Source organism: Paramisgurnus dabryanus, chromosome 23 (genome assembly GCF_030506205.2).
Source record: "Paramisgurnus dabryanus chromosome 23, PD_genome_1.1, whole genome shotgun sequence".
NCBI lineage: Eukaryota > Metazoa > Chordata > Actinopteri > Cypriniformes > Cobitidae > Paramisgurnus > Paramisgurnus dabryanus.
Genome location: NC_133359.1, coordinates 7190528 through 7205892, shown reverse-complemented (window position 1 = coordinate 7205892; position 15365 = coordinate 7190528). Strand labels below are relative to the sequence as shown.

The window sequence follows — 15365 nt, the reverse complement described above, 5'->3', positions numbered from 1 at the left end:
TTACTGACATGCACACAGTGAAGGAATGCAAAAACTATTTCCACGTTTTTATTAACTCCCCAGCTAATTCCTAAAGCTCTACCTGTCCCTCAACAGAAGAGACAACGCCCTATCAGCTCACACGTCTTTATGAAGAGGGTTGTTGAAAAATATGCGGTACCTGTAATGTATTTTAATGACCCTGAAACCAGTAAACATGACAAAAAGAACACGCAAAGATTACAGGAAAAGGTTTAAGCACAATAAATACTTATTTTATTGTATTTTTATTGCATTTAAATTTAGAAAAGTTTAAGTAAATTCGGCACACCAAAGTTTCAAAAATAGTAAATATTTGTTAAATAAAATACTTTTTAAATAGCATTGCAAAAAAGTAAACTGACTTCACTTGCAAAGAATACAATATGGTTTTCTGATATGATTTTTAGTCGAGCACCCATGCGAGGTGCGTTTTTTTAGCATTTTAATTTCGAATAATAATTAAAGCTGCAATCCGTAACTTTTACCTCTATATCACCATGTCTGTTTATCGTAAAGTCACCCGGGAAAATCATACCCAATGGCTCAAATTATACATCATTATCATACATTGCTAACCGGGGTAAGATTTTTTCATGTAGTTGCTCAAAAAATATTTTGTTACAACAAAAAAGTATACAGATTGCAGCTTTAATTTAAAATTTATACTTAAACTACTTATATAATATAATATATTTATAATTCTAAATTATTTATACTAGATTATTGAATAATTATACCATAAAGTCAGTCAAAACATAAAAAAGTTGGATTAAAAAAGTTGGACTAACTAAAAAAAAAACTTTAATTAGTAAAACCTACACATTTTTTCAACTAAAATATACATTTTTGGAGCTTTGGAGTGCCGACTTCACTTGCAAAACAATACAATATGGTTCTCTGATATAATTTTAGAAGTTGAGCACCCATGTGAGGTTGATGTGCGTGCTTTTGTTTTCTTTTAAGCATTTTAATTTAGCATAATAATTAAAGCTGCAATCCGTAACTTTTAGCTCTATATCGCCATGTCTGTTTATTGCAAGTTACTCACCGAGTCACTCACGAAAATCACACCCAATGACTCAAATTATACATCATTATCATAAATTGCGAAGTGGGGTAAAAATTTTTATAAAGTTGCTAAATAAATAAAAAACAAAAAAGTACACATATTGCAGTTTATTTTTAAATTTATACTTAAAGTACTTCTATAATATAATATATTATAATTTACAATAAAACGATATTATTGAAAAATATACCATAAAGTCAGTCAAAAAATACACTGTAAAAAGTTGGATTAACTTAAAAAAAACTTTAATTGGCAAAACCTCCAAATGTGATTTTTTTCAACTAAAATTTCCCATATTTAACTGAAAAATTGATTAAGTTTACGTTTTGTAGATATTGAGATGTTACCAATTAAAGTTATTTTTAAACGTTTATCACCTTAAAGTTGCCAAAGAATGCATTGATATAGTGTGTTAAATAGTTTTTTTAAATTTACATGTGTAACTTAAATAAGTGCAAAAATTATCTGGAAATGTTATAAGGTGTCCTTTTACAACCCAGTATGGACCTGCAAAACGTAACTGCAGAGTCAATAGTAGAACTTTGCCTAAACGCTAGCATATAGCATTAATTAGCATGTAGCGCTAACTTAGCAGTCTCAAACTTTTAATTTTAACAACTTTGTAAGTAATTTAATGTTGGGGCGTACATCTCGACTATGACATGACAGTTGGTGTTATGTTGAGATTGCCGTGTTTTCCAGCGGGTTTTTTTGCGTGCATGAGGTTTATATAAAAATTAGGAAATAAACGCATTTGAGGCTCATATTACGTCATTACCATGTACAGAGCTCTTATTATTCATCTATGCCTAAATGCAGGTAAATACAGTTTTTTTATATGGCACCTTTACATTTTCTCACTTTAGGTTTTTCAAGTGTTACCAATTGAAGCAATTTGTAAAAAAAAAAATCCAACTTATTTCACTTTTTACAATGTATGGCAAGTAAGTATATTTTGTCACATACTAGCTCAATTCAGTTCAGGAGTCACTTTACCTTTTACATTACATTTAAGCATTTAGCCGATACTTTTAACCAAAAGTGAGAAAAACAAGACGATTTATCTTCAAGAGGCAATAATATGAGATTACTTTCAAAAAGTTACTTTCAGCTTACAAAGTTTCAAACACTACCTGTTCAGGGAAAAAAGATTAAAACAACACTTGAATAACTACTGTGGTTCTTTAAAACTGATTCGCACAGCATTGGCAAACAGCTGGACCCTTTCTTCACTCTGGGTCATCAAACATGCACCAAGGGCCAATGTTCGTATAACCCTGTGGCGCCTTTCTGCACAGCCTTGGGCCTCTTGATCAGGTACAGCTAGCCACCAGTTGGCCACCAAGGGGAGCCAACCCCTGACAGCTGGCAAATGAAAATGTAAATACTGGCTGCACTCTCTGGCTCAGCAGGCCCGTTCCTGACAGTCCCTCAAGTGTCATAAAGGCAGTCGATCTCCGCCTGGCCTTTATTTGAAAGCTGTGACAAACACTCCCTGGCAAAATGTAAATACGTGAGCTCATACCGCAAAGGTAAGGCAACGCAGATCAGAGGAACAAAAAAGTCCCCTGAATATTCCTGAACGACAAGGAGGAAAAAAAGCTCTTCGATCAGCCAGTTTTCCCGGAGACAAAATGAAACCTGGTTTGACACAAAATAAACCATTAGAGGGCTCAGAGGGAGAGGCGCAAAAAGGTCGGAGACTGTGCCCAAGCAAAAGCAGCAAGGGGAAAGGGGTGGGGGAGGCTACGGTGCTTTAGGGGGGCGCAGAGAGTCTGGTGTTGTCCGAGGAATTAGGGGAGAAAGTGGAGACTGAATCAGATATGGGTACGAGAAAAAAAACAAACCTGTAGGTGAGTCAGTGACATGAGAGATGCTTGTTAGGTCAAATTATCTAAACTATCCTGACTTGAGGTGACTCCAAGAGGGAAGCGGCAGACGCAGACGTCCAATGAAGAAGGAGACGGGTATTTATTTGACTTTGTCCCGCGATTAGAAGCAAACTGCCTCGGCAGCCACGGTTCACAGACTCGCCCGGTTTTGCTGCATCAAGCCTGGGTGGCGTGCAGACCCGAGCCGGGCGTTAAGGGAATTGGGCTAGAGGAATCTGCAGCTTTGATTGACAGCCTAAATGAAGTCCAGATACTGTACTCTTAGAAGAGTCTTATCCCCATTGGATTACAAGAAAGAGCCTGAAGACCTGACATTTCCACAAGCACTTCACCATTCCAGCGTCTTAGAAAAACAACAACGGCAGGAGTTCCTCAAAGCAAGGTCTCTGTGGAAAACTCTAGAACGAGTTTGTGTAGGAGGCCTTGGGGACAGTACACAAGAAATATACTGAGGTTCTTGCGGAAAGCTGTCATTCAGAAATACTTATAAGTAGAACCAGGTACAGAAAGGCTGAAGAGATTTAAAGGTCCGACCAGAGAAAATATGTTCAAGATAACATGAGGCACGTATTTTTGCTTTATCAGTGTTTTATTAACTTCTTAGGATTCATTTGCTAGTTGGAACTGAAATGCCAAATACATGATTTAAAGGGACACTTCACTTATTTTGAAAATATGCTAATTTTCCAGCTCCCCTAGAGTTAAACATTTAATTTTTACCATTTTGTAATCCATTCAGCCAATCTCCGGGTCTGGCACTACCACTTTTAGCATAGCTTAGCATAATCCATTGAATCTGATAAGACCATTAGCATCATGCTCAAAAATAACCACAGTTTCGAATTTTTCCCGTTTAAAACTCAACTCTTTTGTAGTTAGATTGTGTACAAAGACCAACATAAAATTAAAAGTTGTGATTTTCTAGGCGATATGGCTAGGAACTATACTCTCATTCTGGCGTAATAATCAAGGACTTTGCTGCCGTAACATGGCTGCATTAAGCGCAATGATATTACACAGTGCCCGAAAATATTTTCAAAAATGGGAGTGTCCCTTTAAAGTCCCCATGAAATCAAAACTGACAATTCTTATTTTTTTATGTAATAATGCAGTGTGTATTATATACAATTTATTAGGGCTGTCACTTTTTATTTGATATTCGAATATGCATTCGAACATGACGTGACATATCCGTATTCTAACTATAAATAAACCATCCGGTTTTTAAAATGCCATGTTTAGCGCATTTTTTACAGTAACACCTCACAGGAAGGAGGCTGAGAGTGAGACCGACGGCAACTGTGCGTAAGAGAGTGAATCAAATTGGACCAACATGAACCTAATGTGCATGTCAAGATAGAATTATAGTTTGTATATAAAATTACATTTTTGTTTATAGTGTTAAATATTATAGCAGAATAAAAAGCTTGTGTTAATACGTTCGCATTATGAAATTAGCATGTATGAAGATAATTTCATCATTTTTACAACGCAATGTAAACTTTATATTAAACAACAACAGCATTTGTCTTGTAAACGGATTTTAAATGATCATGTGCTGACTGATCGCGTGTCACATAGACGACAGAGTCAAGTGAAATCTGCTTAAGCGGTAAGTTTAATTTTATCTCAAGTATCAAAGGGTTTGCGCTCTCTATCATTAAAAACGGTCAAGCAAACAGTAATGCACTAGTCTATGACGGCTCAAAAACGCGCGAGATAGTCTATGTATGTGTGCTTGTTGTCAATGAGATTTCTTCTCACAAACAGGCTCAAGCGTGGGATGTGTGTGCTTGTCAATGAAGGGCATTATATCCGTGGAATTCAGCGGAGTTTTCCGCCGAAATCTGCGGGCGCGGATTTCATTTGGGCTTGGCTATATGCCTTACTCCTGCTGCTGTCACATGTTCTGAGTCGTTGTTATTCATAAGTTGATAACCTGCTGTTTCAAACATTAAGTAAAAAAGCCATGTTTATGACTGTCACTGTTAATAACTTCTCCATTACGTTTTTTTTTTTTTTTTGATGCGCGGGGGGCACGTAGATATTCGAATATATTCGGATACATTGCATGATATTCGATATCCGTTCGAATTTGATTTTTCTCAAAAGTGACAGCCCTACAATTTATCCGTGTAAGTCATTCTTTTTTTTTATTCATGTGCCCCTATTAACTTTCCTTAAAATTGTAAAATGTACTTCCGTGGCGATCACTTTCTGATGACGTCAGCTAGAGCATGGGCTCGAGCGGGAGCATTCGTTAACTCCGCCCCTCCAACTGTCAGTCTACTGCCAGTTCCATTTCTGAATAAAATGCATACCTTTCTATATCCAATCAAAGCACAGTGGAAACACAAGCCACGGCCACAATTTTCCTTGCATGATATTCTGTTTTACTCTGAAATATATCGCAACTTAAGGTCAATTAGCCACTTCTGGTTCATGGGGACTTTAATACTGTCAATTAACTATGTTTGCGAGTCTGCGTCTGAAACGTCCTACTTCTATACTATATAGTAGGCGAGACGTGCAGTATGTCCAAATAGACAGTAAAGTACCTGGATGACCTACCACTTACGAGATCCCGAAGCGTTCATTGGATGGACCCTTTACTATTCCGTGAGCCCCCGAGAGAGGAGTTATCCAATCAAGAATAAGGAGTCGTTTTAATTTAAAAATGTCCAGCAGCGGTAAAGCGGCTCTATTCAAAATGCAAATACATATACTAAACAACTGTCCCTTGTGGTTAAATTGCGCTAGTTTCACGTCATTCCAACAACTAACTTGTTATGACGACGTATGTCAAGTGATGTATCAAAAAGGCAGATGTAGTACGTGCAAATTCATTCATACTATTCACATTCATACTATATAGTACCTAATGTTTAACAGTCAATGAGTAGGTACTTAATCTAATTCAGCATCTACTGTCACAGTATGCTATTTCGGACAAAGAGAAAGATAAATGCCAAGTCCAACTGTCTTCAATTGGTTAGACAAACCGATAACCCCACCATTGCTAGAGCCAATGTTGCTGTATCAACTTAATTAGTATTGGAAACAGCAATGTTTATAAAATTTGAAGTTGGAATAGATGCAAGTGCCAAAAGTGATATTTTGGGTCTGTGGTTACCTCCCCTTCACTCCTCTCTAGGAGCTTAGCCTCTCTTCTCCTCCCTCTGCCCTCCTCCTTTCTCATTAGCTCAGCTTTACCACCCTCCTCCGTCCCTCTTACCTTTCTCCTATACGATTTTAGGAACACCATTAACACCATTAATCTCCTCCCACCAGTCAATACAGGCACACCATCAATGCACCATCTACCCACCCACTAACACACCGCCCACCAAAACACACATACCTCATTTGATAAGTGTATTACAGAAGCTGTAAATGTCCTTTTTCATTACCAAAAAGTGACACGCCCCCATACATCTCCCTATATTGATCCGAGTATACTCATAGACAATAAAGGCCTGAAATAAGAGAAGAAATGCTTTAAACTATGCCAAAGACTTGAGGGAGTATACACTGTAGCTGCACGACACCTAATAGTTTCAGCTGCAGTATTAAATTAACTTTGAAATGTTTTATTACTGCCTATTCTGAGGATCCAATTTTTCAATTACATTTGCGTTTATGCAATTGGTAGATGCTTTTATCCAAAGCAACTTGCTCTCAATTCAAGTTATTTATTTTATCGGTATGTGTGCTTCTTGGGAATCAAACATGCAACATTTGTGTTGATAGCAAAGGTAAAGGAAGAATCCATTTTTCATGCCAATGTACTGTTAGCTGTTAAACTACATTACTGTTTAGTATTGTGTATTTTTTTGGTAAACTTTACTTGAAGGGGTGTTTATAAGACTGACATGAGACATTTATAATCATGACATGTGCAAAAAGTTAATTACATTAGATTAAATTAATTAAATGTTTTGTTCGTTTGTTCTTATATGTCAGAAAATTTCTGAACCTGTTAGTTCTTTAAGTTTTTTATGTATTGTGCACATAAAGTTAAGTATAATATTTTGATGTGTCTGTTGCATTTTGTTAAGTTATTTCAAATTATTTGACAGTATTAACACTTAATGACATTTTAATGTAATGTTGACCCATAAAGCTACGTAGTATCTTAAGTTTGATAATTATTCTGCTATGTCATGTTTATGACAGATTTATGTCAATCTGTCATAAAGACAATTAAAAAAATGTAATCTTTGCATTAAAAATGACTTTCGAACAAATGACACTTAATGATAGTGACGGGGACACTATACTGTCAAAAAGCACCGTCTTTCGGATGAGACGTTAAACCAGGGGTGTCAGCCGGATACGGCCCGCAAAGGTGTCCAATCCGGCCCGCGTGATGATTTATACAGTATTATTAAATATTAAATACATATTTTAAAAACCCTTTTAGGCGGGTGTCTAGTTCGTTTTTAATATGAGAGACTTGCGGAAAGCAGCAAAACGCGGAACATAGAGTAAACACGGTGCCCAAAAATCTTGCCGTTTTATTGTTACCGCTCCGCTAAAGATCCACTGATTCCGGTGATCCACTTCGTGTTTTCTCGCCCGCTCCGCAGCATCTCTGTGTCCACTCTCTGCCTGGAGAGCGAAGACGACAGTTTCCGAAGTTCGTTGCATTAACAGGTAGATTCATTACATTATATCAGTTGTTAAACCGCAGAATTAGTAATTTGTAAGTATGTTTATGTATTTCTTCCGGTAATGATTTGCTGTCAGTGTTCTAAAAGTGCTAACAACTTAGCAAGCTAACAAAACCAAAATATCCACATTCTTATTTACGTTACAATGCTTGTCTAATCGATTTAATGTTCCCGATCAGATCTAAGTTAATATAAACACTAAATTTGCTGTTGTTGGCACACTTTGTAGACAAAAAATACAAAAAACACCAATGCCTTCACAAAATAACGACAGAGAACGGAAAGAGAGGCTTTTAGCAGCAGTTCAACATTGCAAACATGGATTCAAAGCTCCATCAAGCCAGCAGGTAAATCATATTGAATATTCAGCAGATTGTCACACTTTAATTCTTATTATATTTCCCATTATAATCACTTGTCTAAGTTGATGCTAGTAATATAATACATAATATTTATAATACTTTATTAAAACCATAATAATAGTACCACCCCCTTAGTACCATTTTTGGTTTGGGCCACTGCCCCATCTAGCATTTTCTAAATGACTGTTTTCATTACAAATATATTCCAAAGAAAAGTGAATGGTTTATAAATAATTTTGGCATTAAGGCAAAAGAAGTTAAATTAAAGCTTTTCAACCTATAAGGCCAGTGGATTTTGTACAGATGTAAATTTGTGGGTATAATATACAGTATGAGTGTGACCTTTTGAAATCTAGTTTTCACAGAGCTGTGTGTTTCTCTGATTTTCTTGCTAAACAAACTAATTAATTGATTTGTTAAGTTAATTTTAACACAATTATCAGCACACTAAAGTTTAAAAAAATTATCCGGCCCGCACTTCATGCCGTTATTTACCATCCGGCCCACAGCCTAAAATGAGTTTGACACCCCTGCGTTAAACCGAGGTCCTGACTCTCTGTGGTCGTTAAAAATCCCAGGATGTCATTCGAAAAAAGTAGGGGTGTGCCCCGGCATACTGGCCAACCTTGGTGGTGGTTGAGGAGATTCCCCCATTCATATGTAAAGCGCTTTGAGGTCTGCAGAAAAGCGCTATATAAAATGTAACAAATTATTATTATTATTATTATAAATGTACATAAACTCTCCTTCATGTTCATAGCATGTGTCATGTCATATAAACACCCCTTCAAGTAAAGTGTTACCAACTTTTTATATATTATATTTATTGTAGTATTTTTATATTACAGACAGATGGACAGTACAATCCCATGAAAGAAACAATCACAACTACACAAAAACAAAACAAAAATAGTATTGCTGTATTAATTGATTTAAAAAATGAGCAATTTATGGAGAAAAAGTATATAAAAAAACTCCTAACATCTATGTTAATCCCTACTAAATCACATCCAGAAACGACAAAGAATAAATGTATAAAACATCCAAGCTCATATTAAAATGGCAGCCAAGTAACAAAAAGTACAGGGGTAAACGCAGCGTCTCCGATTGGACGGTAACGCGCCAAGCTAGCTCACGGGAAAATACAAGAGATTGCGAAACCAAAGATGCGGATTCTTCAAAAGCTCCCATGCCTTTGTTACCTCAAGTCATTCGGATTATATTTACGTTTGAAAAACCAACATATTATCGTATGAAAGCCACAATGCACAACGGTAGCCAGCAAAGTCGACCAGGCGCTTGGAAACATGTTCGCCTGTTTAACAAACGGGGACCTCCGCCAATTAATAACATCTGCGGCAATGAAAACAAGCACCTAATCTGGCCCTCATTACCAAATAACCGAGGGCAGAGAGTTAAGGATGGAAAGCGATACTCTGCATCCACTGCGAGACAGGGAAGACGGCAGCCAAAGCGGAGAGGTTCAGGGAAGTTATTGCTGGGAGCAGCCTGGAGGCTTATCTTCTAGTCGGATCCATTCACACACACACGCACACAAATACACATCCAGTCAACACACAGACTAGACCTGAGACAATAAAGCCTCCAAGCCATTGACACAAACTGTCCAAATGCTGCTCACATGCTTGCAATCCCAGAACCACCCTGGTGCAAATGTGCAGTAGTAAATGTGGACAGATAAAGAGCAGTTTGAACATCAGATGCCGTATAACCATTCAGTCAATACTGATGTCTAAGGAGAGTAAGAACATTAGAGAAAGTATATAGCTCTGTTAAGTGCTACAGTAAAGACTATGACTTTGTTTTGCCCATTCACAACCTTTAAAGGAAACTATTGATCGTAAAACTGATAGTACAGACTCAAATTTTCGCTATGTTTGTTTATGTTGTACAATGTATATAAATGCACATCTGTAACATACACATAAGGAATAATTGATGAAGGGATGTTGAATTATTTGAAAATTATGCACACCCAAGGTGGTAATGTGGCACGGCGAGAAACAGAGTACAATTACAACACAGGTGAGCAATATTTTCAAATTATTCAAAAGGACTGGAGTCAATTACTTCGCTTATACCACGGTTATAAAAAAAGGTAACACTTTAGTATAGGGACCAATTCTCACTTTTAACTAGTGTCTTATTAGCTTACATATTAGCTGTTTATTAGTGCTTATAAAGGACATATTAATGCTTTGTTCTGCATGACCATATTTTACATCCCTTAACCCAATCCAATACCTAAACCTAACGTCTACAATAACTACCTTATTAGCTATTAATTAGCAGTAAATTAGGAGTTTACTGAGGCAAAAGTCATAATTAATAAGTGTTCCCCATACTAAAGTGTTACCAAAAAAAATTATGCATACCTCAACCAATTAACCAATGCATACTTCAACCAAATATTTCTCAACCAATCAGAATAAAGCATTCAACAGCCCTGTGGTATATGTAAGGAATAATTGATGACGGGCCGTTGAATTATAAGAAAATAATGCACACCCAAGGTGGTTATGCGTTACACTGCGGGTGTGCATTATTTTCGAATAATTCAAAAGGACCGGAGTCAATTATACTGCTTATACCGCAGTTAAAAAAAAATATTGTTCTGGTGCCTATTTTTAAAACATTTAAATGTCAGTTATTGAAAAATAATCAACACCCATGAAACATTTCTCAACCAATCAGCTCTGTGGTATAATAAGTGATAATGCACACATTGCTTGGCAAGCACAACTGCTTATTTACGTTTATATTTACCCTAAATAAATATATATATATTTCTATATATTTATATATATATATATTTCTATATATTTATATATATATATATTTCTATATATTTATATATATATATATATATATATATATATATATATATATATATATATATATATATATATATATATATATATATATATATATATATATATATACACACTTTTACATTAGTCCCTTTATAGGATACAAGCAATATGCCGGTGATTATTTTTGTGTCAAGAACTTTATGCATTAAAACCACTGTAATGTATGGCCTTGGTTATTGCTATAACAATAATTTCAATAAAACTATAATTCAGTTTGCATTAGAAAGAAGGATCAGCAATTTGTACAAACCTGTTTCTCTAAAATGCGTGAGATTTCTCCCAGGGTTCTGTCCAGGCCGGACACTTTGTTACTGGCCCACTGGCCACTGTCTTGTCCCTGCAGCTGTTTCAAAAGATCCTTCACTGAGCGCTGAAGCCTGAACACAAACACGTTTGTTTACAGAACATGGTGATGATTTGCCATTTTTTTTATTTTCAGCTAATAGGGTAAATCTCGCGTAACATGACGAGAATATTTCCTGGTCAAAATCAAAAATAAATCTCACTTTACTTTTAAATAGCACCATTAAGATTTAAGTGCAATCAAATTCTCATTACCCTAATGCAAATAAAAAACCATTAACCGTAATGCAAAACAAAAATGCAATTAAAAATAATTGCATGCATTATATTACATTTACATGCATCTGGCAGGCGCTTCTATCCAAAGCGACTTACAGTGCATACAAACTATACTAGATATATTGTCTAGCTTTCAATGCGTGTTCCCTGGGGATTGAACCCATGACCTCTGCACAATGCTGTACCAATAGAGCTGCTGAAATACTATTAAAAATATTAAAACAATTGCATTATATAAATAAATTACATTTACAGTATTTCCTCAACACTGACCACTTTATTTCATACTGCCCTCAAATATAAAGCAATTATATTACTTAGTGAGATTTTCAGTCTGAATTAAGCAATGTCTGATACACTGCGTGGTTATCAGCATTACTTAATTGAGTATTTATAGTTTAAATAAAGATAAATTAAAAAAGTTGGATGATTTCTATAGTAGGGTTTTTAAAAACAATCAATAGGCTTTATGCCCAGCTGCACACTTCCTGAACTTCAGCTAGCTCCTTGTTTCCTGTCTGCCATTATTGAACAAACTGATTAATCCAGGTGTGCCTGACCTCAGTAGTCACAACAACAATAATCAGACACACCTGGATTAATCAGTTTGTCCAATGATGGCAGACAGGAAACAAGGAGCTGGCTGAAGTTCAGGAAGTAGTGCAGCTGGGCATAAAGCCTATTACAGACCATCATACATCAGATTGGATAGATGGTTAATATAAACGGATCTGGGAGCTTACTTCGCCTTGTAAGGAGAATCAGAGACCTGCGTCTTAGCCTCCATGCACGTCTCATACTCCTTGGCCCTAAGGGTAAAACACAAACAAGTTGGTCAGAAACAGGAGAGAGGGAGAGCACAAAAGAGAGAGAGAGAGCGCAAGAGGAGTCCGATGGCTGTCAGCCTGAAGACAAGAGGAGATAAGACGACATGTGGAACAAAGAAAAGGTCGAAGGGTCAAGCTGAGACTGTTTATTTAGTCTTTAGGCCGCACCAGCAGCAATCACAAACTAACAAGCATGAACGAGTTGAAAAACACAAGTTTCACAGAAGGAAACACCACATTTTTCCATAGCCACACTATTTAAAGTGACAGTGCACCTAAACCTGTCATTCCAAAAATCTAAACTTGTAAGCTTTGTTTTTGCACTGTTGAACAACAGAAATGGAAAGTTTAACATTTTTTGTTTTGTTTTTGTAAAGCTGTGATGGTAGCAGATTCAAAATCGATGCATTACGGACACCAAAATGGCTTTGGGGTTTGCATGTGCAGTAACAAAACGTAAAACTTTAGCTGTAGTTAGAAAGCTTAATTTTATGATTAATGTTAGATTCATTTTATGAATTTTAAAATAATTATTGTTTTTTCTCAATCTTGAAAATGGTTTTTGCATGGTTAAAACTACAAATTAGTAAATAATGACAGTGTTTTCAGTTGGACTTTTCCTTTAAAGGATTATTTCACAGTAAAATGAAAATTATCCTATAAAATTGCTAACATTAAACTTAAAAGTATAGTTTTGTTTTTACGCATACGTGAGGGTCCGTGTACAGTGCAGGTGATGCAAATTTCGTCATCAGAATAGTACGCACAGTAGTATACTGTACACGCACCGCCGATATTTGTAACCGTGCATACTTTGTACGCATATGTCGCACATGTGAGAACCTATAAGATTCATAGTTATCGACATGCCGCCATATTTGAATTTAATTTAATTTATATGTTTACAATAATACATGATGTATCGATCATTAAATAAGCATACAAATATATTTTTTGGATTTGGAAATGTATCATTTCACTTCAGAAGGTATATAAACGCACTCATTTTGATTACTTTAACTCTTTCCCCGCCATTGATGAGTTAACTTGTTAATTAAGAGAAAATGCTTCCCTGCGAATGACGAGTATTTCCGGCTTTGCGCAATACTGCTTTTATCCACCAGGACTTATAAAACCCGGAAGTATCGCCCTAGGGCAAACAGCTGTATGTCCGTGTAAGTTTTGAGGATAGCTCTGAATATGATATCTATCAAAAGTCATTCACAAAAATTGAATTATCAGCACAAAATTTTGTGTTTTGGAAGAAATCTACCCATATTTGAGAGGTCATAAAAAGAGAACTAATGAAGGTAGGATGAAACGGTTTTTTTTTTTTTGAAAGCAGAGGGTCTGTTCTTTCATTTGATATATTGTATGTTTATATATTTTTTATTTTCTGGAAGCAAACTTTTGTAAAAAACATGAAAAATGCTGGCGCTGGCTGGCAACTTTTTTCAAGAACACTGGAAAGAGTTAAAAATGAATGCTTTAAAGTTTTAAAACGTTGAACACCATTCAGTGGCATTACGAAGCTGGAAGAGCTATGATATTATTTAATATAGTTTTTTGACAAAGTAATTCATATACATGGCATGAGGGTGTGTAAATGATGAGACAATTTTCACTTTACAGTAAACTATTCCTTTCAGTCCAGAAATGCAAAATAAAGAGTGGTGATCTGCTGCTGGCTTTAAAAATTAAACCCATCACATCCTCCCATAAGGAAAACAGTCAGCTGAAAATAATGGTTGCTGTCAATCAGCACTGAAACGCTGGTGTGGTCCACAGAGCAAAATTCCTGACAATCACGTGTCCCGCTCCAGCAGATAAGGATGATCGATTAGCTCCTGGAAGAAAACGGTTGACGGATGGATGTTCAGGGCCTGATAAACTCCTGACGTATTTTTCCGGAAGAGATGGCGAGTTGAGTGTTCACAGAAAGCGGATGGATCAACATAAGTTTCTTAATAGCTTAAATTAAGCGTCAAGTTTTTACTTAATTGATTTGCATTCAGTTAACTGGGATAGGTTTACATTTCTCAATAACTTGTAAGCTTGTTTATTCCCAAACGTGCTGGCATTTTACAAAACTAGTTGTGAGTTGTCTTGACTACTTGTTTACTTGACTACTAAGATGTTAAGATTCACGTTTTCACATTAAAGACAATTAAGAGACCCATACGCAACTATTACAATGGATACAAACATTCAGTGATGCTGAAGAAGTCAACACGATTCATGAAAAATCCAGGTAACAATGTGCAGTATTAAAAATCCGGTATATGTAAACTTTTGAACTGGGTTATTTTTTTTTTTAGAAATTCTGTTATTATTCTGGGTTGGGAACTTTCTAAACATTTCTCTTGTGTGCCCCATAGTGCGGAGTAGACAGGAAAGTGTTGGGGGAGATAGGGGAACGGCAAAGCACCTCAGAGACGGGAATTGACAGGTCAACGAGAGCACATTGGTGTTATATATTGGCCCACTAACCATTGGGCTTTTCTGTGCCATCGATGTAAAATAAGTTGTTCAGGACGGGACTCAAAAAAAACAAAATTAAATTTTCAAACTTCTTTTTCCAAAATTTTCCATATTCTGCAAGGTGTATGTAAACCTTTGATCGCTGAACTGTTGAACTGTATAAATACAACAACAAAATGATTTACTAGTTTTTCAGTATGGCGTAATAATGTTGCAAAAAGTATAGGCAAATGATCAGATCAGGTGACTTAATGCGAGTCAAACTGTACATGTGAATAAAAACTGTTTCAAGATCAAGAGCACAACTATTCCGTCCAATGTTGAGACCCCAGCATTCGAGCGTTCGAAATAAAAAGCATGATCCACACCTGGCCTTGTCCTCATCCACCAGATTACAATATTCCTCTCTGACAGCTTTACGCCTGTACGGGTTAAACAGCAGGGCAATCGCCGCACCATCAATCTCGGAACGTGGCAAGCCCCATTAAATGGGCCGGGCACCATAAATATTAGTAACCAGCTATAAGCAGGAGGGGCAGCTACAAAGCTACAATGCAGAGCTAA

At 36.2% G+C, this 15365-nt stretch overlaps 1 protein-coding gene across 5 annotated transcripts in view; it reads right to left on the bottom strand.

The window, feature by feature from the left end:
- Window positions 1-15365, bottom strand: part of scaper (S-phase cyclin A-associated protein in the ER) — a 140767-nt gene that overhangs the window by 65385 nt on the left and 60017 nt on the right. For all 5 annotated transcript variants that reach the window (XM_065292114.2, XM_065292115.2, XM_065292118.2 and 2 more), the window contains 2 exons: window positions 12237-12302; window positions 11162-11288 (listed from right to left, as the gene is read on the bottom strand). In XM_065292114.2, the coding sequence (XP_065148186.1) occupies window positions 11162-11288; window positions 12237-12302 (193 nt within the window). The remainder of the gene's footprint in view (window positions 1-11161; window positions 11289-12236; window positions 12303-15365) is intronic.